General features: G+C 51.7%; 1 protein-coding gene across 1 annotated transcript; it reads right to left on the reverse strand.

Annotated features, from left to right (window-relative positions):
• Window positions 1-669: 669 nt before the first annotated feature.
• Window positions 670-21,329, reverse strand: LOC124980612 (signal transducer and activator of transcription 5A). Its single transcript, XM_047546373.1, has 19 exons — window positions 21,176-21,329; window positions 20,242-20,379; window positions 19,638-19,794; window positions 18,477-18,566; window positions 15,608-15,782; window positions 10,243-10,373; window positions 9,882-10,033; window positions 9,262-9,417; window positions 8,775-8,954; window positions 7,059-7,146; window positions 6,835-6,957; window positions 6,378-6,470; window positions 5,700-5,906; window positions 5,014-5,108; window positions 4,788-4,918; window positions 4,028-4,183; window positions 3,364-3,418; window positions 2,958-3,062; window positions 670-2,018 (listed from the first exon to the last, which is right to left on the reverse strand). Exons 2-19 carry the CDS (start codon window positions 20,367-20,369, stop codon window positions 1,856-1,858), a joined length of 2,385 nt encoding a protein of 794 aa, XP_047402329.1. The 5' UTR covers window positions 20,370-20,379; window positions 21,176-21,329; the 3' UTR covers window positions 670-1,855.
• Window positions 21,330-25,109: the final 3,780 nt, after the last annotated feature.

The raw sequence follows: 25,109 nt of genomic DNA on the forward strand, positions 1-25,109 counted from the left end.
TTCTGAAAGAACCCGCCCACGGTTCCTTACTCCCCCACCCCACACCCAAGGGAGCAGCATGTTCCTGAGTCCAGGGCCCCAGCCTCACCTCCTGGACTAACCACAGCTGGGCACCAGGAGGTCTACGGGGAGGAAAGCTGGTCCTCTCTCCTCCCCACCAGCCTTCCTTACACTCAGGCCATAGCGGCAGTTGGATGGTGCCACCTGCTGGTCTCTGGGAAGAGGCCAGGGGAGGATGGACTTTCCTCCTGGCTCTCAGATGCCTTGGCCCCAGGAGGGTTGACAATCACCTTGGAACTGGCCCTCAGATGCCAGCTTCAAAATTGCTCATAGGAGCGGCGGATAAAAGAGAGGCCTAGAGCTCAGCTCTGCTCAGCCTATGGGCCCCCACCCACCGTGAGTCCTGCCCCTTCTTTTCTCAAGACCTCAAGCCCTTGCGTTCATGGTGCCCCCTCACCTAGTTCTTTAGCCCTCTGAGAAGCATCGATACTGTTCTAGGGGTGGTCAGACCCCTAGAGTAGGCAGAGAAGGGAGCAGAGTTGTGGTCTCAGGCTAAAACGTACAGCATAGGCCACACAGGAACAAAACGCCTCCAGCTGTAGTGATCGCCGTCACCCAGGGAGGCCACCGCCAGCCCCCCAAACCAGGAGGAAGACCCAGAAATTTATGAAAATATTTTATTCAAAAACACTTTACACAAATGTGTGGTCTATGTACAAAGTACAAAAGAATTCCTCTTCTTGCCTCCACCTCCCTTCAGAGAGGCTGAAATCTGGGACTCCCGATCTTCTGCGGTCAGTTGCCCTGGCTGCTTGTCATGTAGCTTCAGGGAGGAGCATGTGAGGTTGGAGTGAGGCCTCCTCTGGGCATGAGGCTGGTTCCAGGTTCCACCTCCCAGCAGAGTGGAGAGGCTTCAACGCCTTGCTCCAGACCCCACAAGCCTGCACAACCAGGGGGTAGCAGCTTGTCCCTTGCTGCAGTTCCTCTCTCCCCGAGGAGGGATGGCATTAGCCCTGCAAGTCTCAGGCCCTCTGTTCACCCACCATGTCCTGAAACAGTTTTTTCCTCCTTTCTTATTAGCAGGTTGCCAACAGAGGTGAGGAAAGAAGCCTAGGGCAGATTAGAAGGGAGAGGCTGTGGGTTGGAAAAGGGGGAACAGGGGCGAAGGTGCCAGAGACTCAAAGCCCACGCCCCTGGACTCAAGTACAAGAGGCCAGGGCACTACATACTCAGAGCAGCTCCAATAGCCCTGGCTCAAATGAACCCACTCCACTGTGTCAGGAAATGGCCATGGCTTAGACGTGCTCTCAGAGGGCTCATGAAAAATCTGGAGTCCACATTGGCTATATTATAAAATATCAAGAATGAACCTCCACCTCTCTCTGGAGGGAAAGCATCAGTTAGACCACCATGTGTGCCTGAGGACAGATGCACACCTGTGTACATATATGTGCACAGGCATAAGGAGGGCGAAGCTGCTAGCTCAGGAGTAAAACTTCAGCTTAGAACTTTAACCGGTCCCCTTTCCCTCTCTGGAATAATTTCACTTAAATAGCCGCAAGCAGATAAAGGACACGGGGGAAGAGGTTTGCAAGCAATGAGGGCCTACAATGACAGAAGCTCCAATTCTTGCACAAGGCAGACAGACCCAGGGGGCTCCTGCAGGTCTTGATCTGAACCCAAAGTCCACCACTGCTTCAGCCACTCACCCAGAACTGCAAAGGCGAGGTGGGCCACCTCGTACCCAAACACACGCACACAAAGGCATCGGTATGCACAGCAATGCTACAATCACAACTGGTACGAACTCTCCACATTGAATACTGTTTCCAAAGAGAAGCGTGGATTCAAATATTCATGACAGGGAGCCTCTGGTAGAGGTGAAGAGACCGGCAGGCGGGGAGAGGCGGGAGTCTATACCGTCCATGGGCCTGCGTAAGAGTTCTTCCACATGCCGGGCAACATCCATGGTCTCGTCCAAGTCAAATTCTCCATCCTGATCGAGGACGGGGTCCGGGCTGGTGAACAAAGGGATGTCAGGGGAACTGGCATATCTCACAGCCTCAAGTCCTCCAGGACAGTCCCCAGCCTGCTTCCCACTCAGCCCAGAGTCTCATGAGGACAGAACCAGTTCTGGAGGTATCCCTTGCTCCAGGCTAGATAGCAGTTGCTCACTGGCTCTTTGGGACACACCCCACTTCCACTTGCATCTTTTTTTTTTTGGTACTGGGGATTGAACCCAGGGGTACTTAACCACTGAGCCACATCCCCAGCCCTTTTTAATATTTTGTTTAGAGACAGGGTCTCACTGAGTTGCTTAGGGCCTTGCTAAGTTACTGAGGTTGGCTTTGAACTCAAGATCCTCCTGCCTCAGCCTCCCAAGCTGCAGGGATTACAGGCGTGCGCCACTGTGCCCAGCCCACCTGCATCTCTTGCTACCTCATAGCATGATCTCAGGAGTTCATTTCCCTGTCCCTGAGCTCATCTGTAAATGGGGTGGTTGGGTTAACGAACTGTACCGACCTGCAATGCCATTCAATGGCCTACAGGCACCTTTTACTGAGGACGCACAACAAGCTTTTAACCACCTTATTTCAGTCTCACAGCATCTTAAGGCAGGTGTTCACTCCATTTTATGGTGTAAGCAACCTGACTGCCATGCCAGTGGTGGTCCCACAGCCACTTGCTCCTCCCAGACCTGTGGCCATCCAGCGCAGACCACCACAGAAGGAAATGGATTCCTTACCCTGCCCCCACCTGACTCACAATCACCCCATTCATAGCTACCCTGTATTCAACCTTCCAAAAACTACCCACCTAGACCTGGGCTGGTGGGCTCAGACCTAGAGGAGCTCCGGATTCCTCGGCGCCACCAGCCCTCCAGGGCTCCAGCCAGGGCTCCAGCCTGAGGCCAGGGCCGAGTTCCTCCCCACACACCCCAGAAGAACACAACCTACTTCTGTGGGTACATGTTGTAGTGCGCCTGGGTGCACACAGCCGGGGACGGGGCCTGGTCCATGTACGTGGCGCTGGCCCCGGCGTCTGCAGATGCGTTCACAAACCTGCAGAGCGAAGAGAACAGAGCCTCAGCTGCCAGGGGCCGGGCCGCAGCTGACCTGGGGAGGGATCTGGGGGCACCTTTACATCTTTTTTGGAGTCTAGAAGGACAAAGTGCGCCCCTGGTCCTAGGTCCCCAGCTGTGGGAATGGAGCCCTGGATGCCAGCCACAGCATGATCAGGCCAGTCCCTCCCCACCCAGGGCTAGGCCAGGTTTCTCAGGGGATCAGGGTTAGGGGCGGCAGTATCCGGGGTGGGGGAGGGGAGAGGCAGCAGGAGGCCTGCAGCAGGGCCCCCAACACTTACTCTGGGACCACTTGCTTGATCTGTGGCTTCACGTAGCCGTCCACCGCCTTGCCCCCTTGGCAGGGAAAGAGAAGCAAGGTCTCCAGGAGGGGCACATGAGTGGAAGCCCACCCACGCCCTCCGCTTCCTGCCCACACTACCCTGGGGCCTTCTTGGGATGAGATTTCCCAAGGACTCCTTAAAACACCTGCTGAGTGTCACCAAGACCCCTGGCTTTAGTCCCATCCCTTCCCTGCTTCCTCTTCTGGCTGTACTCTGCCTCCTCCTGCTCCCACCCCTGCCAAGAGACAGAAACAAGGAGAAGCGACCCGGGGCAGGCTGAAGAGGAGAAACCTGTCCACTTTGCTTCCTACACTCAACTTGGGGGCAGGTTGTGGGGTGGGGTGTGGTGAAGAGGGCAGAGGCCTGCGAGGGTGGGAATCATCCTAGCCCCCGCGACTCAGCAGAGAACTCAGCTCTTTTAGCTTGCCAGAGAAGAAAGCCAGGACCCGTTTCACTTCCCCTCCCCACAGTTGTGAGCCCCGAAGTCCCCTTCCACCATCCCAGGGACCAAAATCCACAGCGGAAACGGCATCTGGCCTCTCTTGGGGAAGCCCTCACTGGCCAGCCCTACGGCACTGTCCAGGGGATTGGGGGGCCCTGGCGGTCAGGTGGTAGGACCCACCTGCAACAGGAGTGTAGTACTTGGAGAAGACCTCAGCCTTGGGGCGGTCAGGGAACACGTAGATGAGATAGCTCAGGTCCCCCAGTCGGTCAGCCAGGGACCGGATAGAGAAATCCCGAGTGGTGAATGGCTTCAGGTTCCACAGGTTTCGGTCAGCTGTGAAAGGGACAATCTTATTCCCACAGGAGAAGGTCATGGTTGTGGGTTTTTATGTTTTGTTTCGTTTTATTTTGTTTTGTATTTTTCACTTTGAAACAGGGTCTCATTAAATTGCTGAGGGCCTGGCAAAGTTGCTGAGACTGGCCTCAAACTTGTGATCCTCCTGCCTCAGCCTCCTGAGTCGCTGGGATTACAGGTGTGGGCCACTGTGCCTGGCTTCTGGGGTTTGAAGGAGGGTTCATAAAAAAATCTGGGGTTTTCCTAGCTCACACTACAACCCTAGCATGCATGCCCCTTGGCATGGGAAAGTGGGCACACTGGGCAAGTGGACATCAGCAAGGCCAGCCATGGCTGAGCGGGGACAGCATGAAACAGCTGGGGACTCACTCAGCAGTTCTGGAGTCTGTGGGGCCAGTGATTTTAGGTTCTCCAAGATGAAAAATGATAGGAAGTGGTTACATTTCCAAGCAACACTCCTCCCACACTGGGCTCAGTTCCTGCTTTTCCCAGGGGGTGCCTCTGAAGGCCTAAAGGAGGATGTGGAGCAAGGAAATGGGACACCGGGCCCTTGGGTAGGAGTGAGGGTGCTGTGGGCACTCACGGGAGTCAAACTTCCAGGCGATGGTGATGCCCCCGATTTCTGAGTCGCTAAAGCGCAGTAAGAAGGTCCCATCGGGCTTGTTGATGAGCAGGTCATGAGCCTGTTGCTTATTCACAAAACCTAGGATGGCCCTGGGTATGTGGAGCACCTGGTGTTACTGTGGGGCTGGCAGCCACTGTCCCCGGGGCCATCCCCTGGCCTCCCGACCCGTGGTCCTGTTCCTCACCCGTCATTCCAGTGGGGCTTGTGGTGCTTCTTCAGCACTTCCATGACCCCGTCAAACCACTGCCAGAAGGTGTAGTTCCAGCCTGGCAAGTTCTCCTAAGAGTCCCAGGAAACCCAGAGTCAGGGCTGGGGTCTGAGTCACCGAGAGTGAACTTGCTCCACACTTCTAGACATAAGGATCCCGCACAACCCCCTCGGGTGCTGGGGTGGAGGACTGTTGTGTGAGACAGTGTCTTTTAATTTGCTGAGGCTAGCCTTGAACTTGTGATCCTTCTGCCTCAGCCTCCCCAGTTGTTGGGATTGCAGGTACATGCCACCTTGCTTGGCTTGGGGGTGGGAGCTGTAAAGCATTGTCCAGGCTGGACAGCCTTCCAAGGTCATTTCTGCTTTACCCTCTCATGTGACAGATGGGAAAATTGAAGCACAGGGGCCTACAAATTAGGTAACAGATCTAGGACTTGAATCCCAGCCCCAGGTTCCTACCACATCCTGCTCTGGCTCACACGACTGAGTGCAATTCCTTGTGGCTAACCCTGTCTGCATTTCCTGGGTCCAAGCCGCCATCTCTCTGCTTGCAGGGGGAGGGTGGGACCCGAACCCCAGGCAGTAGCCTGTCTGCAAGATGCAGGGAGGAAGGACAGGACCCTGGTAGTGTCCGGCAGGCAGCTGTAAGCCCAGGTTCCTCACCCTGTTGAACTGGGACCAGGACACGGACATGCTGTTGTAGTCCTCGAGGTGGGCGCTGCTGCTGTTGAACAGTTTCTGCGCCAGGAACACGAGGTTCTCCTTGGTCAGGCCACGGTTGCTCTGCACTTCGGCCTTGAATTTCATGTTGAGTGCTTCACACAGCTGTGGCCACAGCACTTTGTCAGGCACGGCAAACGGCACCCTGCCCTGAGAGGGAGAGGAGAAACGGGAAGAAAAGGCAGATTGAGAGCTGGAAATGTTCCCACATCCATACGACAGACAGAGACCACGAGAGGAGCAAGGACAATCCAGAAAGGAGACATAAACACAAGGGGAAAGAAAGGAAGGGAAACAGGGAGAGTGGGCTCGCAGGGATGGAGACCCAGACCCGGGGGGGACTGAGGACAGAGACCAGGGATCCCAGCCAGAAGGCAAACAACGTTCAGAGAAAAGGGACCAAAGAGCAGGCTCCTGGACTTCAGAGAGCCCAGTACAGAAACCTGGAACTCTGAAGGCCCCAGGACAGGCCTAAGAACAGGGGCGCTCACTGTGCTCATCCCATCTTTGCTCTGGTTCTGGGGTGAGGACCCCCTCAGCAGGGGCCCATATTGTCAGGACTGACCCTACAGAGGGTTCTAGGGCCCCGGGGGCCAAGGTGGAAATCCTGTAGGGACTCACCGGCTCAGCAAAGGCATTGTCCCACAGCACAGTGGCAGTGGCATTATGGTCCTGGCTGCCATGAACGATGACAACCACAGGAAGGGACAGGGTCTAGGGAAGACAAAGGAGTAAGAGGTGAAAGGGCATGAGCACCATTTTGCTCTCTGCCTAGACAGGATTGCCAGCCCTCGTTCCTTACCCACAATTCCAAACTCAGGCCCTTCCCAACAAATGCTAAGCACAAGCAAACTGAAAAAAACACATTCCTTCTCAACTCCTTGACCAAGTTCCCCGGGCCCGCGCCAGGTAAGGATGCAGCAAACAGCTGCCGGCCGAGTGGGGTTCCTGACAGCATGGTGGGATGACAGAGTGAGGAGATTCAGAGATTTCAGGTTTTCCCAGACCAAACAGGTAGCTTCAGAGAGATCCCCCGCCTTTCAGGGTAACCTGTGGGGATGGGAGCGTGGGGCCTCACCTTCACTTGGAACACAAGCTCATTGCTGCCCACGCTGAACTGAGACTCGAACAGGACCGTGAACTTCTCCTCTGTCACAGACTCTGCACCCCTTCGGTCAGCGCGCTTGATCCTCTTCAGCGACTGCAGGGCAGGGAGGCCAGAGGAGGACAGGGAGACTTTGCCTGGTTACAAGGATTTGGCCCTGGGCAGACCTTCCCTCTGAGGCCAGGCCCTGTGCTCACCATGTTTCTGAAGTGGGCGCTGAGGGTGCCCGTGGCTTGGTGGTACTCCATGACACAGCAGTTGTTCAAGATCTCACCACTGCACTCACTGCAAAGGAGAGGGGGACCCCAGCTCCACACAGGCCCCAGTGAGGAGCAACCTCCTGTCCATAGCTCAGACTGTCATTTCACAGTGTTTGGCCCTTGCCAGCAACCGTTGTCCCCACCCCCTGAGTATTCCTTGGTCACTCTGGGTTATTGTACCCAAGGCAAGGTCTCTGAGGGTGAGGTCTAGGTCTCTAGCATAAGGTTAAAAGTTTCTTGGGCTGGGTGTGGTGGCACATGCCTGTAATCCCAACAGCTAGGGAGGCTGAGGGCAGGAGGATCGCAAGTTCAAAGCCAGCCTCAGCAATTTAGCAAGGCCCTAAATAGCTCAGCAAGACCCCTGTCTCAAAATAAAAAAATAAAAAAGGCTGGGGATGTGGCTCAGTTGTTAAGTGCCCCTTGGTTCACACCCTAGTGGAAAAAAAAAAGCATCTTGAGTACTGAGATTGAGATGTGACTTTCAGGGCCTCTGGAAGCTTCTAGTTCACTTAAAATGAAAACCCTGACCATGGCCTACAAGGATCCCCATGATCAACTCCTGCCCTATTCCCTGGTCTGAGTTCTCCTCTCTTCACTCAGGACATGCAAGCCACATGGCCTTGTACTTGCCTCCTGACTTTTGCACTTGCTCTTCCCACCACACCAAACACTTTTTTTTTTTTTTTTTTTTTTCCTTTTTGGCAGTGCTGGGGATTGAACCCAGGGCCTTGTGCATGTGAGGCAAGCACCCTACCAACTGAGCTATTTCCCTAGCCCTACTCTTCACTGTCTGCTCATTCAGGTCTACGCTCAACTGTCTCCTCAGAAAGGCCTTTCTTGACTTGTCTAGCGCTGCTCACCACCCTGCCCGGCTCCCACATCCAAAAGCTATGATATCATCATTTTGATTTCCTTTCACACTTTTTGGTAACACCTTATTATTAAAAATGCACTATTCTGTGATTCTCCAACTAACCTGAGAGCTTGTTTACCACACTCTCCCTAGGACACAGGGTGGGCACTCGCAAACAGTCTAACTGGATGATACAGGATGGGTCCAGGTCTCCCATGTAACTCACTCTTTCATGCACCACATACATTGTGGGTGACCTTCCCTGGCTCTGCACCCCACCCCTGGCCACATGTATCTTCTTCATACTTTTTCTTCAGGACACAGGACAAGTTCTGTGTCTGAAAAACTCTTCCCCTTCCAGGCTCAGTCACTCGCCACCTCATGTCCCACTATTAACCTGAGACCATGGCCTGCAAACCTGACCCCCTTCCAGGATGCCCTGAATGTGTCCTTGGTCACAAAGCTACACCAGTAACCACTTCTCTGAGTCAGCACCTTGCTCTGTTAGTAAATGGCTGGAGGAGAGACATAAGATCTGTCTAGAAATAGTTGAGTCCTTGCTGCTCTGAACAGACATGTGGCAGCACAATACTTGCTGACCTACTAAGTGCCAGGCACCAGAGAGACTGGGAAAGGCCTCTGAGTGGGAGGAGTGTACTGCATCTGGGAGCAGACAGAGTGAACCAGGGAGACAGGACACCTGGGCCCGCAGGCAAGAGGAAGAGAGGCTGTGTTGTCCCAGGATACAGGCACCAACCCCCAGTGTGGGAAGAGCCGGCAGGAGGGAGAGGCACACTCACTTGCGGGTGTTCTCGTTCTTGAGCAGGGACTTGGCCTGCTGCTCGCTGATGATGGTCGCCTTCACCTGGGGGGGGTTCATGTGCACATTCAGCTTCCCGCCCACCAGCAGGCGCACGGTGGCTGCAAACTTGGTCTGGGTCTTCAGGACCTGAGGGGGCTGCTTCTCAATGATGAATGTGCTGCAGGGGACACGAGTGACCAGACACAGGATGAGATGCAGGCGTGTGCGGGGAGGGCTGCGGGTCCCCCTGTGAGGAAAGGGGCCTCTCTTCCCAGCGAGAAGGGGAGGCCGAGCGGAGGCATCTCCCACCGTGTCCACGCCAGAAAATGGGGGAGGCTGCCCCGAGCGGCCAGAGCAACGGGAGGTGCCCCGAGAGGGGGTGCCAGGCAGAGACGGGACTGGGCAGAGCCTCAGGTCTGGGTGGCACCTACCGCCTCCCACATGCCAACCGCATGCTCTAGGTGGTGTCAAGAGGCAGCAGTCACCTGGTGACCAGGGCGGAGATGATGTCTGTGATGGTGGCATTGACTTCGGCCAGCATCTCCTCCACCGGGCCAGGGATGGGCAGCTGCTGGCAGAGGTGCTCGGCTCTGCGGATCTGCTGCCGGTTCTGCCAGATGATCTCCGCCAACTTCTCACACCTGCAAGGAGTCCCAGGCCCACGGGGGAATGATGGCTTCTTCCCCACCCCAGGCCACAGCCTGGGGGCTCCCAGTCTAGGGAGACCCCAGCAACACAGCTGCATCTTCAGGAACCCCACCAGGACGGCACAGGCGCTCCCCACCCCACCAACCCACTGGCACGGAGGACGCTCCTGCCCTCCACAAGCAGACGATGCACACGAGGGGCCACCCCGACTTGGGGCCAACCAGCCCGAGTCACTGCATACCAAAGCCCTGCCCCCCTCCCCAGCACGTGACTGCATCCCTGGGGAAAGCAGCAGGGATCAGGGGACCAAAGTCCACGTTCAAACCAGGACAGTGGCGAAATGAGAGCCGTCACAGACAGAAGGAGCCTGCTGCTCAGGCCAAGGCGGGAGGCAGAAGAGGCAGCGGGCAGCGCACCCTGGAGCCCTGCCACCCCGCCCGCCTCCCCACAGCCTCACCAGGACTGCAGCACGTCCAGGCTGCCCTCGGGGGGCCCTCCGTTCCCGGCCAGCTGCTGCCGCCGCTTCCACTGGATCAGCTCGTCGTCCAGAATGATGGTCTGCTGCTTCCGCAACAGCTGCAGGGTCTTCTGGTGCTTCTCGGCCAGCTCCTGTGGCAAGGGGGACAGCAGCCCTCTGGGCTCCCAGCGAACAGCCCTGCAGGGCCTCCCCTACCATCCCAGGGAGCCAGGCAGGCCCAGGAGACCCTTCCCTCTCCCACCTCTCTGCCTCACAGCACCCCAGGGAACAGGGGTCTGGCCTCCTGCCCTTCCTGGCTCTGCCCCTCCATCCAGTCCCTGACACCCAGGATCCTACTCACCACGCGGTACTGCTGCAGAGTCTGGGCCTCACGCTGCAGCCAGGCCTCCACAGACACCTGCTTCTGCTGGAGGGCCGTCTCCCGGCTCAGGCGCTCCTGGGGGTTCAGCTGGGCCAGTTGGGCAAACTGGGCTGGAGGAGGGGACAGGACACCCACCACCATCACTCCTGCCATCTACCATGAAGCCCAGAGCATCCCACTCACCCGTTCTGGAGCAAGACCTCAAGGGGCAGTCACCCCACTGATGGCCAGTCGGCCTCCCATGTACAGTCATGGGTGCCCAAAGATGCAGGAGCACCTTCAGAAGGCAGCTCTGGGCTCTGCTCACTGGCCTCCTGACTGGGCCTCCCCTCTGGGCAGTGGGTGCTCACAAGTGAAGGGGAACAGGACCCCGCTTGCCCCCAACCCCCACCCCCACTCCACCCCCGTGAACTTTGCAAATGACTTTCTTTCTGTGTCTCAGTTCCGCACGTGTGAAACGGGAGACTCGTGGCATTGCTAAGAGCCTTACCGTGGACAGTGAATAAATGACACAGAAAATGCTCCAGGAACGGCCTGGCAGGCCTGGGTTCTATGAAGATTGGTCCCGATTGGTGACCGGGGAGTAGGACGAGAATGAAAAGGCGACAGAGACAAGCAGCTGCTCTGCCCCACCCCTCACCTGCATGGGAGCCTCATCTGGGAGGCCCTGCTCCCTTGTTTGTCCCATCCTTGAACTTGGCAGTCCCTCCCCAGGATGGTGAGTCTCCCTAGGAGCTAGAAGGTGCCTGCCACATCCACCCAGGGAGAGTCAACATGAGCTCAGCCAACCCACCAGGAGGGAGGGAGGGAGTGTCCAGGCCTCCTGGGACACAATTCAGCAAGATTCCCTTAGGAAAGGGAGGGTGGAGGGAGGCATGGCCAGTTGCTGGGAATCCCAGGGAGGGTGGAGGGAGGCCTCCCTACCTTTTCCAAACTATCTATGAACAGATCCTTAAGACATGGGGGAGGTAGAAAGAGTAAAGGAAGAAACACCTGAGGACTGATAACCACAAACTTGTCCACAGTCAAAGTCACCTGTCCACCCTCCCCGGCCTGCAAACCCATCCCCCTCCCAACATAACAGTCTCCTGAGTGCTGGGATCATTACTTCCTTCCAATAACCGTTTTTCATTTGTTTATTTTTTGTTACTGGGGATTGAACCCAGGGGTCCCTTAGCCAGTTACCTCCCCAGTCCTTCCTATTTTTTATTTTGAGACAGGAACTCACAAGGTTGCTGAGGCCTCACTAAATTGTTGAGACTGGCTTTAACCTTGCAATCCTGCCTCAGCCTCCAGAGCCACGGGAATTACAGGCGTGCAACACTGTGCCCAGCTCCAATAACCCTTTGAACAGTCCAGCATCCTTACTCAGTTTGAATCAAGAAGATATATGTTGGCATGTCTTTGTCAAGTTCCCAGCTGGCTTGAGGGGTATGTCACATTGACTTAGTCCCTGCCCCAGTGGTGGGACAGACAAAAGCAATGCTGGACATTCAGGAAAAACCCAGAACCAGAACTTGGAAATATGGTTCCAATCTCATTGGAGAGTAAGTATTACATGTGAAGAGTATTAGCCAGGAACATAATAGAAGGACCTGAAGATCCTGCTGGCCCACAGGACAGGGTGGGTGGTAGTGATCCCAACATCTATACCCAGCTTGCCCATGCAAGTGACCCATGTAGGTCTCTCCTGGCCATTTGCAGGTGTTTCTGGGAAGGAAGCCAGGTGGACCTGAGGTAACTGCCCTGCTCTTGGGGACCTGGGCCTTCACTTGCACAAACAGATCAATATCTTGTATTTGTAATGGTAAGGCAGATAAAACAGAGCTGACACCATATACATAGTGAGTGCAAACCTAAACCAGAATCCAAACCTAAACCTATATATTGGCAGCTGAAACCCACATCCAGGCTCATAAATATTGTCATCGAAGGACTTAGGTAGAAACCATAGCCTGAAATCTCCTATTTCTACTTCATGAAGGAGCTGCTCGTTTTCTGGATTCAGGAGGAGGAAGACATGCTAGAAACATCCTGCCAACATTTACTCAACATCTGCCATGTTTTGGTCATTGTGCTGGGTCAGGGTACAGAAAGCACTGATAGGGCAGGGTTAGGAAGAGAACTTAAATAATTAAATGAAAATGAAATTCTAGAAAAAAAATTAAATAATAAAAAAGACCAAAAGAAGGGACAGAGGAACAAAGATTTAATAGGATATAACAGAAAACAAATATTAAAATGTCAGCCCTTAAGGAAGGGAGATCAGTAGAGTAGAGGAAAAGGACCACGGGAGGGAGGAGGAAAGGGAAAGGGAAAATGCAGGGGAATGATATTGGCCAAATTATATTGTTATATTGTGTACAAGTACAAATATGTAACAACAAATCCCATCGTATGTACAACTAAATAAAAAATATAGAAAAAGGTAAACACAAGATGTCAGTCCTTCATACAAATACACTACTTAGTGCATTAAATGTTAATGGACAAAACATCTTAATTAAAAGCAGAGATTGTTAGAATAAATACAAAGCAGAACTCAACAATATGTCCTTTGTATTACAAAATCTAAAAATCCTGGATAAAGATATGCTATGGGAAATATAGAAAAAGAAGGCTGAAATATTTTTATTAGTATCTAATGAAGTGGACTTCAAAACAAAGAATACCAACAGAGAATAAGAATGATATTTCATAATGATTATGTCAATCATTGAGAAAGTCATAATAAATATAAATGTCTCCATATCTAGTAATAGTTTCAAAATACATATATCTACAAAATGAGTTGGAGAAGTAGACAATTCCATAATTGTAATAGATTTGATACCTCTCTTTCAGCAACTGATAAAAAAATTAAGCAAAACCCCAAAACAAAGAAGATCATGATCTGTGATTCTCAAAGTATGGTCAAGGGAACCCTAGACAGTCCTGAGACCCTTATAGGGTGTCCACAAAATCAATTTTTTTCATAAGTTCATAAGACTATTTTCCTTTTTCACCTTAAATATTTTTACAAGTATACTGTGGAACTTTCCAGAAGCTACAAGATATTACAACAGATTGAAAGCAAGACCCAGCTATCTTTTATTAAACCTAACACTGAAGAGATCTGCAAATACAGTCACCCATCATTTAAGAATGGGGACACATGGGACTGGAATTGTAGCTCAGTGGTAGAGCGCTTGCCTAGCATGTGTAAGGCACTGGGTTTCATTCTCAGCACCACATATAAATAAATGAATAAAATAAAGGTCCATTAACATCTAAAAAGTATTTTTTAAAAAAGAATGGGGACATATTCTGAGAAATGTGTCTTCAGATAATATTTTCACTCTAAGAATATCAAGAGGTATCATGTTTTCATTGTAAAAGTATACTCATACAAATCTAGATGATATAATCTACTACATGTATGAGGTATACAACAGCATACATGTGATCCATTGCTGATGGAAATGTCATCATACAGCACATGACTATATGCAAAGTAATTCCATTCTTACCACCAAATTTTATTTCAGAAAAAACAGAGGGCTGGGGTTGTGGCTCAGTGGTAGAACACTTGCCTGGCATGTGCGAGGCCCTGGGTTCAATTCTCAGCACCACATATAAATCAATAAAAAATAAAATAAAAGATCCATTGACAATTAAAACAAATTTAAAAAAAAAGAAAAGAAAAAATAGATATTATACATATTTTTTGTTTGCTTTTATAAAAATTATCCTTTTATTTTTGCTTCTTCTTCTTCTTCTTTTTTTTTTTTTTTTTTTTTTTGGTGGTACTGGGGATTGAATCCTGGGTCTAACATATGGTAGGCAAGCACCTAACCATTGAGTTATACCTTATCCCTTTTTAAAAAATGTTATTTTGAGACAGGGTCTCACTAAATTGCCCAGGCTGGCCTAAAACTTGCAATCTGCCTCAGTGTCTGGAGTAGCTTGGCTACTCCACACCCACACCCCACAGATGATTGCTATTTTTAAAGGAAACAACCATAGAACATATGTTCTCTTCACGTACACAGGATATATTCATCAAGATCAAGTGTATGCTGGGTCATAAAAAAAGTCTCAATAAATTTATGAGAACTGAGACCACACAGAGCATGTTCTCTGATCACAATGGAATCAATAACAAGACAATGTTGAAATCAATACCAACAGGAGACACCAATATGACACCTAAAATAGCTGAAAATGAAACAGTGTGCTCCTAAAAGACATATAAGGTAAAATCACAAGAGAAATTAGAAAAGTTTCAAAGTGAATGAGAGCAATAGACAATATGTCTAATGAGGTGTGGCTAAAATAGTGCTTAAAGTAAAACTCATTTCTTCAACTTATAATGTCATACACATAATCTCTCTGTGTGAGATACATTTACATAATCTATATACATTAAAATACACATATGTGTTTATGTATGTGTATGAGTGTATATATATGGAAGAAAGATTTAAAATCAATGACCTAAGTTTCTACCTCAAAAGTCAGAAGGGTGGGCTGGGGTTGTGGCTCAGTGGTAGGGCGCTTGCCTAGCATGTGTGAGGCACTGGGTTCGAGTCTCAGCAGCACATATAAGTAAATGAATAAAATAAACATCTAAAAAAAAAGCCAGAAGGAGAAAGAGGAAGGAAAAAGGAAGCACAGCCCTTCTTATTCTCTCCAGGATGGAGTGGCACATCTCTGGGGCCAGCCTGGAGGGGGTGGAAAATGGGCCACTTCAAAATGCCTCAAATTGTACCAGGAGTTAATTCCTTCTAAGTCATCTTTCTTTCCTGCACTCTCACCATGACAGGCGCTGGCAAAGTACAGCCCTAGGAGACAGGGGAACTTTCACTGTCACCCCCACCCCAGGTCTACAACCTGTGAGGCACTCCTAAAGCACCTCTTTCTAGCCTGCCTCAACCAAGGAACTCCCCTCCCACATCCTCCGTCTGATTGGGGAACTTTGCCCATATCTCTTCATTTGTTCAGAGGGTCACTGAACACCTGCAATCGGGCTAGGGATTCTAAAACATAGCTCTAGTTGAGACCCAGTTCTGCAAATTATAGGCAACCTGGACTAAACTGTTTGTTCTCTTTGGAACTCTCTTGTACCATCTGAAAAATAGGGGCAACACAGCTATCTACTATACAAACTTGTCATTAGGGTTGAATTACATAGGAACAGGGCCTAGCCTAGAATCTAGGTGGGGAGCCGTGACTCCAGGCTTTGGGCAAGGTCTAGAGAGACGGACACTGACCCAGCCCCAAACCTGCAGGAGTTCACAGAATGATCCTCACTCCCACCTCCAGGACACACATGGTTCCCTTGGCCCTGCACCCTCTTCCTCACCTTGGAGCTTCAGGCTCTCCTGGTACTGGATGATGAAGTACTCTTGGGTCTGCTGCAGCTTCTTAAGCTCATTCTCTGTGTCCTGTGTGACCAGTCGCAGCTCCTCAAATGTCTGGTTGATCTGAAGGTGCTTCTGGGACATGGCATCAACCAGGATGCCAGCAGGAGAGCTGCACTAGAGACAGATTGAGTGGAAGTCACAAGGAGCAGTGCTGGGTAGAGAGGAGGGGAGAAAACCTCAGGCCATGGGGAACATTGATGCTACGACCCCAAACTCCACATCTGGGATAAGAAGGGTCATCTGACTCAGGACAGTCACTTGCCAGAATTGGCATCTTCATAGCAGAAATTTCTATTTCACAAAAAGCCTCCACCAGACTATCCCAAACAGGGTCCAGTGAATTTCCTTTGGAGAAATTTCAACTCAACAGAGACCAGGTGTCACCTGGGTCTTCTACTGATGAGGATGACCCCTCATTTCAGGTTTATTCACTGAGCAAATAGCAAGACCTGTGCTGGGTGCTGGGGATGCAGGGCAGGACTTATGAACACATCAGACATGCTGCCACTCAAGACTTTCTTATGTGTGAAGGAAGCAGGGGTGGGGGTGCCGGGCGGGGGGAGCCCAACTTCTAACAGGTGGTATCCGGGGATGCCAAAATGAAGCTACAGGGAATCCACCAAGGCAGCCTCCTTCAACCTCACCATTCCTTCAACACCTGGCTGAAAGGGAACCAAGCATTCGGGGACTTTCCAATAAACTGTTCTCAGAATAAAATCCAAACTCCTTCATATAGCTTCAGCCAGCCTGAAGGATAAATAGCCTTTGCCTGCCTCCAACCAGATCCCCTGCTGCCTGAGCACACCAGCAACCTGGGTTTTCTGTCTCTGTTCCTTGAAAACACAAGTACATACCTGCCTCAGGGCCTTTGCAATCGCTGTTCCATCAGATTTGAACATTCTGACACCCAATTCTCTGGAGGCAAGTCCTTTAACTCATTCCTTTTCAGAAGGGCCAATTTACAGCAGCACTACTTTTTCTTTTCTTTTTTTCTTTTTCTTTTTTTTTTTTTTTTTTTTTTTTTTTGGTACTGGGGATTGAACTCAGGCCTCAGGAGCATTCAATCACTGAGCCACATCCCCAGAACTCTTTTGTATTTTATTTAGAGACAGGGTCTCACTGAGTTGTTAAGGGCCTCGCTAAGTTGCTGAGGCTGGTTTTCAACTTGTGAACCTTCTGCCTCAGCCTCCTGAGCCACTGGAATTACAGGTGTGCGCCACTGAGCCTGGTAACAACATTATCCTTATCTGAAAGTGCCTTTTTCTTGTATTTTTTACTTGTTGCTAGTCTGTTTTCTTGCATAAGGATATGAGGTCCCCAAGGGCTAGGACCTCTCTGTCCCTGAGCTCTTGAACACCAGGGATGTTTAAGACTGGTTTAATGGCTAGGAGAAGGACTGAGCCCCTGATGTGACCACACCAGTACTTCAGACACGTGTTTCTCAACCAGGGCTGCATCCTTTCTACGCCCACAGGTAGCTCTGTGATTACAAGTTCAGGACACAGGGAAGACCCTCTGTAACCTGGTCTCCACTCCCTCTCCAACTTTACCCATTTACTCCCCAACTGGCTTCCTTCTCCTCAGCTACACTGGCCACTCACAAGACTTCGAATGTGAGTCCATGACTGAAGCCTTCCTGCCCTCGTGTGCTGCTGTTACTCTGGGTCATGAAACTCATCCTTCCTCCTTTCCTCCCTCTTGCCCTGCTCCTTCTTCAAGACACTCCCTTGCCAGTTGCCCCAATCTGAAAAGACACTTTTCCCATATATGTCCCCTGAGCATTTGGCTCACCTCTGGAGAAGCTATCTTTGCTGAGATTCCTTGTAGGCAGGGACAAAATCTTTATCTGTTTCTCCTGTCCTAGCCCAGCATTGGACACCTAGTAGGACCTCAATAAACATCTACTGAGTGAACTGTAAAATTCCTGCAATAGGTGTCCATAACATAAATAAATAAATAACATCACCTGTGATTCATGCACTGCTCTCAGGCCTTTCATGACATCACTTTACAAAATTCCTTTTGCTTTCCTGCAGATAATACAGTACTTCCAATGTTCATGTGTATGTTCAATGCCACTAGATTTCAGAAGGAGGGAGATAAGTCCCCCTCTTGCTTCCTGGGTCTTGCTTTTCTGAACCTGTCTGTCTTTCTTCTAACACAGACCTTGCCTTTGCTGTTCCTCACAGACACCAGCAGGATACATTTCTTGTTTTGGTCCCAGCCCTATTTACTGAAGGTCAGATCTTTTCCCTGGTGATTTGTAATGCCACCTCTGACAAAGATGGAGTTTGCAGGTGCGTGTGTGTTTGTGTGTGTAGCGGGGATAGGGGGGTGATGGTGGGTAGGAGTCCCTCTTTTGTTCCATTGGTCTGTTTGTCCAACCTTGGTGCACATGGCGTCTCAGTTAGTCATCATAATAACCCTATAAGGTAGGTATACCTATTTTACAATAGAAGGGGCCTGGGGATATGGCTCAAGGGTAGAGTGCTTGACCAGCATACATGAGGGCCTGGGTTCAATACCTAGCACTATGAAGAAAAGAGAGAAAAAGAAGAAAAGGAGGCTCAGAGAGGTTAAGTAACTTGCTCAAGTCACAGGACTGGTAAATGGTTGAGCCAGGGACTGAACTGGGGGTCATTCCACACTATCACACACAAACACTGCCTCTCACATTTGCCTAGGCCTCCTATATCTTTGGTGTTCTCCATATGCCAGTGTTTTGCAAAAACACAGTTGTGTCAGGGGAGGAAGGCATAAGGCAGTGGGACTCCTCAGCTCCTCTTCCCAAACCCACAGGGTACTCACATTGTTGGCCTCTCGGACCAGCCTCTGTTCGTTGTACAGAATGTGCCGGATGCAGCGGACCAGTTCCATGGGGCAACGGTCATACGTGTTCTGAAAGGATGCAACAGCAGCCACCAGTGGTCACTCTCTGCTCCAGCCATGCAGATCCCTGTGCCATGTCCACCCCTTCTTCTCCTTCGTCCCCTGCCTCAGCTCTTCCCAGGAAGCCTCAGGAGCCATCACTAGACACCTCTATCTCTCTTTTGGTCCACCTCCCCTCACAGATCTTCTTATTTGGTTTACAGTGACAGAAAACCCAGTTTACGAAGCACTTTCAGTTTAACATTTCCTTTGACTTTCATAGCAGGGAATCCCTATCACATAAAGAAATTATTATCCCCTTTTCACAAGTAAGAAAACTGACGCTCAGAGAGGCTAAGTACTTGTCCAGAGTCAAATAAATGAGTAGATGACTCAAGGCCCTGAGCATCTGATGGCAATGTCAAGATACTTTCTACTATACTCCTGCCCCTGGGTTCTGATTTTGTTTCCCCTCAGGTTTTTCCTGTTTCCTCCTCCTTCTGGGATGGACTGACATTTCCCTGGCACTCTGGATTTAAGGGGGGTTCTCTAAGAAAACAAGGGAGTTCCAATAAATGCTCAACCATGATTACCACCCACACCCCTTTCCTGCTTTCACAAAACCTCCCGCTCTTCTTTTATACTTCCCCCAGAGGCTACATCTTCCTTCCAACCCCTAATTCAAAGCCCTTTTATCCAGTTCTTGCCTCCCAGGCGACTCTGTTCTTCAGCAACTGTCCCGCCTTTCAGAAAAAGAGCCCCAAGAGGGATGCCTCCTTCCCTGTTTCTAGAATCCACTAGTCTTCCTTTCTCTAGCAAAGGTATCCTGACCTGGTCTACCTCCATCCCTTCTGTTCCATCTGTCCACCATGCAGGTTCACTCTTCCCCCACACTCCTACCTCTTGCTTTGTAATAATTTAAAGGAATCCAACAGGTCTGACTTAGAAAGAGGGGGTGGGGGAAATTGAAGAAAAGTTACCACTAAGCTCCTGGCCACATAGTGAGTCAGTGGCCAGGCCAGCAGAAAACCCAGAGGTGCTGATGCTAAAATGAGAAGGCAGACACGGCCTCCCTGCAGATGACCTAGTGTCCACACCCACCTGGAGCTGCGTGGCATAGTGCCCCAGCTTGATCTTCAGCAAAAATCCATCTTCCCCCACCTGGTGCTCTGCCTTCTTCTGCAGCTCTTGCACCAGGCCCTCCAGGAGCTGGGTGGCTTGGGCTCGGTCCTGGGGATTGTCCAGGTCAATGGCATCCCTGGGGACAGAGCAGAGGAGAGACACTTGCTGTGACACCTCTCTGGCAAGGAGGTCAGGTACTAAAAGTATGACATGAAAATTCCAGGGGCTCAGTGCAGAGCGCTTGCCTAGCACATGTGAGGGACTGGGTTTAATCCTCAGCAACACACAAAAAGAAAGAAAATAAAGGAAAAAAAAAAAAAAAGAAAGAAAGAAAGAAAAGAAAAGAAAAAGAAAAAGAAAATTTCAGGCTCCTCACTAAGGGTGCTCCAGGGCTCACAGGACTTGTTCCTGGCAGCTTAGAATCTAGAAACATTCTCTGTCCCCTCAGAGGCTCCAATTTCCCTGTTCCCCTTTCCCAGGGACACCACCCCTTCCGCAGAGAACAGACAGGACCAGCAGAGACACAAGAAACCAGAGAGAGGAGATCTAGAGACCAAAAAAACCTGGATGGTAGGGATCCTACCATGGCTGGCTTTCAATCCACTGTGCCAAGTAGTGCCGGACCTCAATGGGGAAGTGCTGTCCATAGAGTACCTGCATCTGGCGCAGGGCATCTCCCTGCAGCTGCTGGGCCTGGATCCAGCCCGCCATGGCCCTTCACCTAGGGCAAACAGAAGGCTTAAGAGGTGCCTCCTACAGTAGAGGCCGGACCAGCTCTTTCATGCCCACCCCAGAACCGCAGGCTAGGCTCCCCTGTTCCCCAGACATGCCTTCCTGCGAGGGAAGAAAGACAGTAAGGAGGGAAGACTGCCCTTGCCTTCCAACAAGGAACCCGCTGAGGTTTGGGGTGGGGTATTGAGAGGCAGGTGCCCTCCTCCTCTTCCTCTCCCCTCACACTACTGGGGCTTCCCCAGAGGGGGGACAGCTTAGAAACTGAAAGAGAAACTTGACAGCGGAGGCCGACAGGCCCTCTGGAGAGGGCTTCAAAAATCCCCCTCCCTGCCTTGGACCCCGACTCTTAATTTCTGGGAAGGGGTGGATATTCCAATTCAAAGTTAGGGCAACGCAGCCATAGCCACTGGACAGCCCGGTCCCCTTGTGCACGTGGTTGAAGCTGTCAAAAAGAGCGAGTTGGGGAGATGGACACTAGTCTCTGGTGTGCCCCTCGGCTGTGCTCCAGTGACTCCCTCGCTCCCGGTACGGCCCGACAGCGCCCCACCCCACTACGTGCCAGGACGGCGCCCACCCAGTGCCGCTTCCCTTCATCTTGGTGACTGGTATCGGGTCCCTCTTCCGCTCTACGCGCTGCGCCTAAACTCCCTCTTCAAGCCGGGAGCGATCCCTGCTCAGCGCCCGGCCGTCGGGCTCCAGGGTGGCGGGTGCCCGAGGGGCCGGCCAGGCCAGGAGTCGCTTGGTCCTCCCAGCGCGCAGCCCGGAACGCGCCGCCCGCCACCCACCTGGTGGGGCCCAGCGGTCGGGCGGCGGGGCGGGCTCTGCGCCCGCGGCTCTTGCTCCCGGTCCGGGCTCCCAGCGGCGGCGGCGGCGGCGGCGGTGGCTGTTACTACAGGAAGAAGCAGAGAGCAGCGATTTCCTCCTCAAAGGTCAGCTGCCTCTGATAGACCATACACAGCGCGCGAGCTCTCGCCAGCACCCCTCCCAGCCCCTGTCGCTCCCTCCCTGCCTCCGCCCTCGGTCGCTGGCTCCCGGCGAGTGCGCAGCGGCGGCGGCCGGGCTCAGCGGGTGGAGAGGCCGGGCGGCGCCGCGCGTGGAGGCTGCCCCGACGGCTGGGTCCCTCGGGAGTCCCAGCCAGCCCCCGCTTGCGGCTCGACGGGAGCGTCCCGAGACTTGTGGGCAAGAAACGCTAGAGAGCCTGGGAGGGAAATCCCGGGCTCTGAAAATCCCAAACCAGAGCTTCAGTTTTCTCATCTATATAAAAGGGGTGGAGGGAAGGGGTGGACTAGCCGGGAATGACTCCCAGCTCTGGCAAGTGTCATCCTTTGAGTTTCTGGATTGAAAAAGTGTGTGTGTGGTGTGTGTGTGTGTGTGTGTGTGTGTGTGTGTGTGTTTTCATGTAGGTTGGGGGGCCACAGCTTTTGTGACCTCAGAGGCAAAACCTTAGAGAGGGAAAGGACTGGGGATTCCAGAGGAACCAACCTCACCACCACCACCTCATCTCCTTCCTCCTTCCATTACTCTCACCGTCTGAACTTCCTGAAGTAGTAGCAGACAAGAACCTTGGCAATCATATGATTCAATCCTCTGCCCCCCACCTCCTGAACTTTGTAGGTAAGAAATGTTAAGTCCAGGGAGGAGAAGGGGGTTGCCCAGGAACACACAGCTGACTGATCCATTAACTATTCTGCCCCTTCATTCTCCCCAGCCCAGTCACATCCCAGGCTGGTCCTGTCTTTGGAAAGGTTCAAGGAGGCTATCTTGAATCCCCACAACCTCACATCTGCCTATAGCCTTGCCTCAGCAGTGAATCTCTTCCCTGGGACCTTGCCTGGGTCACAGTCCCCTTCCCCAAGAGTCACCTCCCCACCCCTGCCACCCCGCAAGACCTGAGGAGTTGGGTAAGGCCATCCTGGAAGCTTTCCATCCCCTTTGCCCAGCTTCCCTCTCCTCTGGGCCTCCTCTCTGCCTGGCATCTGGTTTTGGCAGTACCAAAGGAGGGGCCAGCCTGGCTGCCCACACATGGCCCAACAGAGCCAAGGCCCAGTGTCCTGGGGGAATAATTCTCATTTGCCTCCTCCCTCCCTAATTCCTTCTTGGATCTGCCCTTTTCTCTCCATTTCTCACTCCTACTCCCCCCTTCTTTTCCCTCACTACCGCCCTCAGTTTCATTTTTTTTTTTTTAACTTCAGAGAAAAAAAACAGTTTTTCTGCAGAAGTTGAAATGTCTGGGTTCTCCCCGCCTTCCATGTGTGGCCACAGTGACTTACTTGGCAGGATCACGAGGAAAGGAATTGAAAACTGTAAGGGGGTGCATGGAGGATTTGAGGAAACCTTGCTTTTCAGATGTTCCTGGGGGCATACCTAGGTAGGAAGAAGCTCAAGTCACCCTGAGCAATAGTTTTGGTGAGGGAGGATCAAACACATGTACAGCTAGGGATCACCTGGAATGAGAATCAAATATCAGAGCTGAAAGTGATCTTGACGGGCTGGGGAGATAGCTTGGCTGGTAGAGTGCTTGCCTGGCAAGCTCAGGGCCCTGAGTTCCATCCCCAGTACCACAAAAAAAGAAGAAAAGGAAAGTGATCATGACAGTTTTGCAAATGGGAAAACAAAAGCTAGAGAGGGGAAGGGATTTGGCCAGTGGCAGATCTTAATCCTTCACCAAGTGGTGGGCAGGCTCCCCCAGCCCTTTTTGTTGTTGTTGTTGAGGATTGAACCCAGAGGTGTTATCCCTGGGCCTCATCCCCAGCCCTTTTTTATTTTTTATTTTGAGACAGGGTCTCACTGAGTTGCTTAGGGCCTCACTAAGTTGCTGAGACTGGCCTCAAACTTGCTGTCCTCCTATCTCAACCTCCTGAGTTGCTGGGATTACAGGCTTGCACCACACTGCCTGACTGCTCACCAGCCTTTTGCTGCAGGCAAAACATGAAAATAAATGGATAGGAGCAGATTCCTTGAGTTTCCTAGTCCTCTGAGAAAGGACTGGAAGCAGAGGACCACCCTGGCTTGGACTCACATTGGGGCACCTAGAAGAAGGTGATATGAGGGTGCTGCTTAAGTGAAGGGACCTTGCTTGCCGACTTCAGGCAGCTGCCTCTCCACACTCCTCCCCCAAGGCTTGCAGGGGCCTGCAGCTCCAGCTGGCAGCCCCACCCACCAAACATCTGGCTGAGTTGGGTTTGGCTTAGCTAGGGTGTGGGTAGCCTGGGTCCTAAAGAGCTATTATTGAGGTGTCAGTGAACAGAACTGGAAAGGCTAACCTAAAAGGGAGTGGAAGGGTCTTCAGAGTCCTCAGGTGCCCCCACACCACACCCCTCCCTCTGTCCAGCTGTTTCACTGTTTAGTCTCTAGCTCTCTCCCTGTTGGGTCTTTGTCTGTGAGGCTCTAAATCTTGTGTCTTTTATTGTTTGTTTCCTCCTCTTGCTTTGATCCCCACCCCCTTTCGCTCTCTCTCTCTCCCGGCTCTCTGTTTCTGCTTCTGCCCGTTTCTTTCCCTTTCTCTGTGCCTCTGTTCTCTGAGATGAAGCGCAGAGGAGGTGGAACTTTGGAGTTCTCTTAGGATGGGCAAAGGCCACCTGAGGGAGTAGAGGAGGGCAGAGTGTCAGAGTTGGGTTGGAGGCAGAGGTGACTGTGGTCGTGGCTCTGGGTAACACAACTACCCGTGAATGTTAAATTTGGGGTTTATTTTGCTTTCAGTCCCTCAGCTTGTTCTCTGCTATTTCCCACCACAAAACACCCTAAGGATTTTAAGGGTTCAGGTTATGGGGGAGAAAACTGAAGCCTCAGGGATGGGATTCGGGAAGATCAAAAACTGCCTGGTCTGGGTTGAACCAGGGTTAGAGACTGGTCTCATTGTCCCCAACTGCCCTTCACCCCCAATTCCAGGTTGTAGCATAAGGTGAGGAGTAAAGAAGGACTAAAAAAAAATCTTATAGGAATACAGATCCCAAAAGTGGAACATATTTTACTAGGAATAATAATGATCTGCAGCCTAGTTTTTAGTTAGTATACTCTACACACATCCTGAACTGAATCATGGCACCTGTGTGTACAACCTGGAAGGCAGGGCCAGAATCATTGAGCTCTGTCTGAAGCTGTTTGGTCCAGGAGTGCCCAGGTAGAACCACAATCCCAGCTGCCCAGTCCTGTGGGCAGGGGCTCAATAGCTCTCTCCCAACCCCAGCACACCTGCAGAATGAAGAGGTCTCTCTCTGTTGGTTGGGCTAGCTCATGGCTGTTCCGGGGTACAGAGCATGGTACCTTCACTTCCATGCTGCCCATGCCCTGCTGTGTTAAATGGTTCAGTGTGACCTATGTTATATGAAGGTGGGTCAAGTTCATGGTGGAGGGAAGGATAATCCTAAGTCCCCTTTCTGCTCTGCAGAAACCTTGGAGACCAGGTTAGTGACTGAAACCCCTATCCTAGGGCAACCAGATGGAGGTCACCTTAACCTGACTCGGGCGGGGGGTGGGGGGGTGGAAGGAGGTGGTACAGAGTCCCCTGCTCCAAGTACCTTCTTCAAGGAGAGCTTCTGTTACCTGGGAGCCAGAATGGGGAGGGGGCTTCCCAAGAAAGCTGGAAGTGTCCCAGGAAGTATCTCTGTGCCCTGTGGCAGACAGGGGAGAGCTGACACCCTGGGGTCTTTAATACCCTGCTTCACCCTCACCTTGCCTCTGTTTGTACTGTCTACCTCCAATCTAGCCCCAACCCCAAGG

The sequence above is a fragment of the Sciurus carolinensis genome, chromosome 3 (assembly GCF_902686445.1).
Source record: "Sciurus carolinensis chromosome 3, mSciCar1.2, whole genome shotgun sequence".
In the NCBI taxonomy this organism is placed as follows: domain Eukaryota; kingdom Metazoa; phylum Chordata; class Mammalia; order Rodentia; family Sciuridae; genus Sciurus; species Sciurus carolinensis.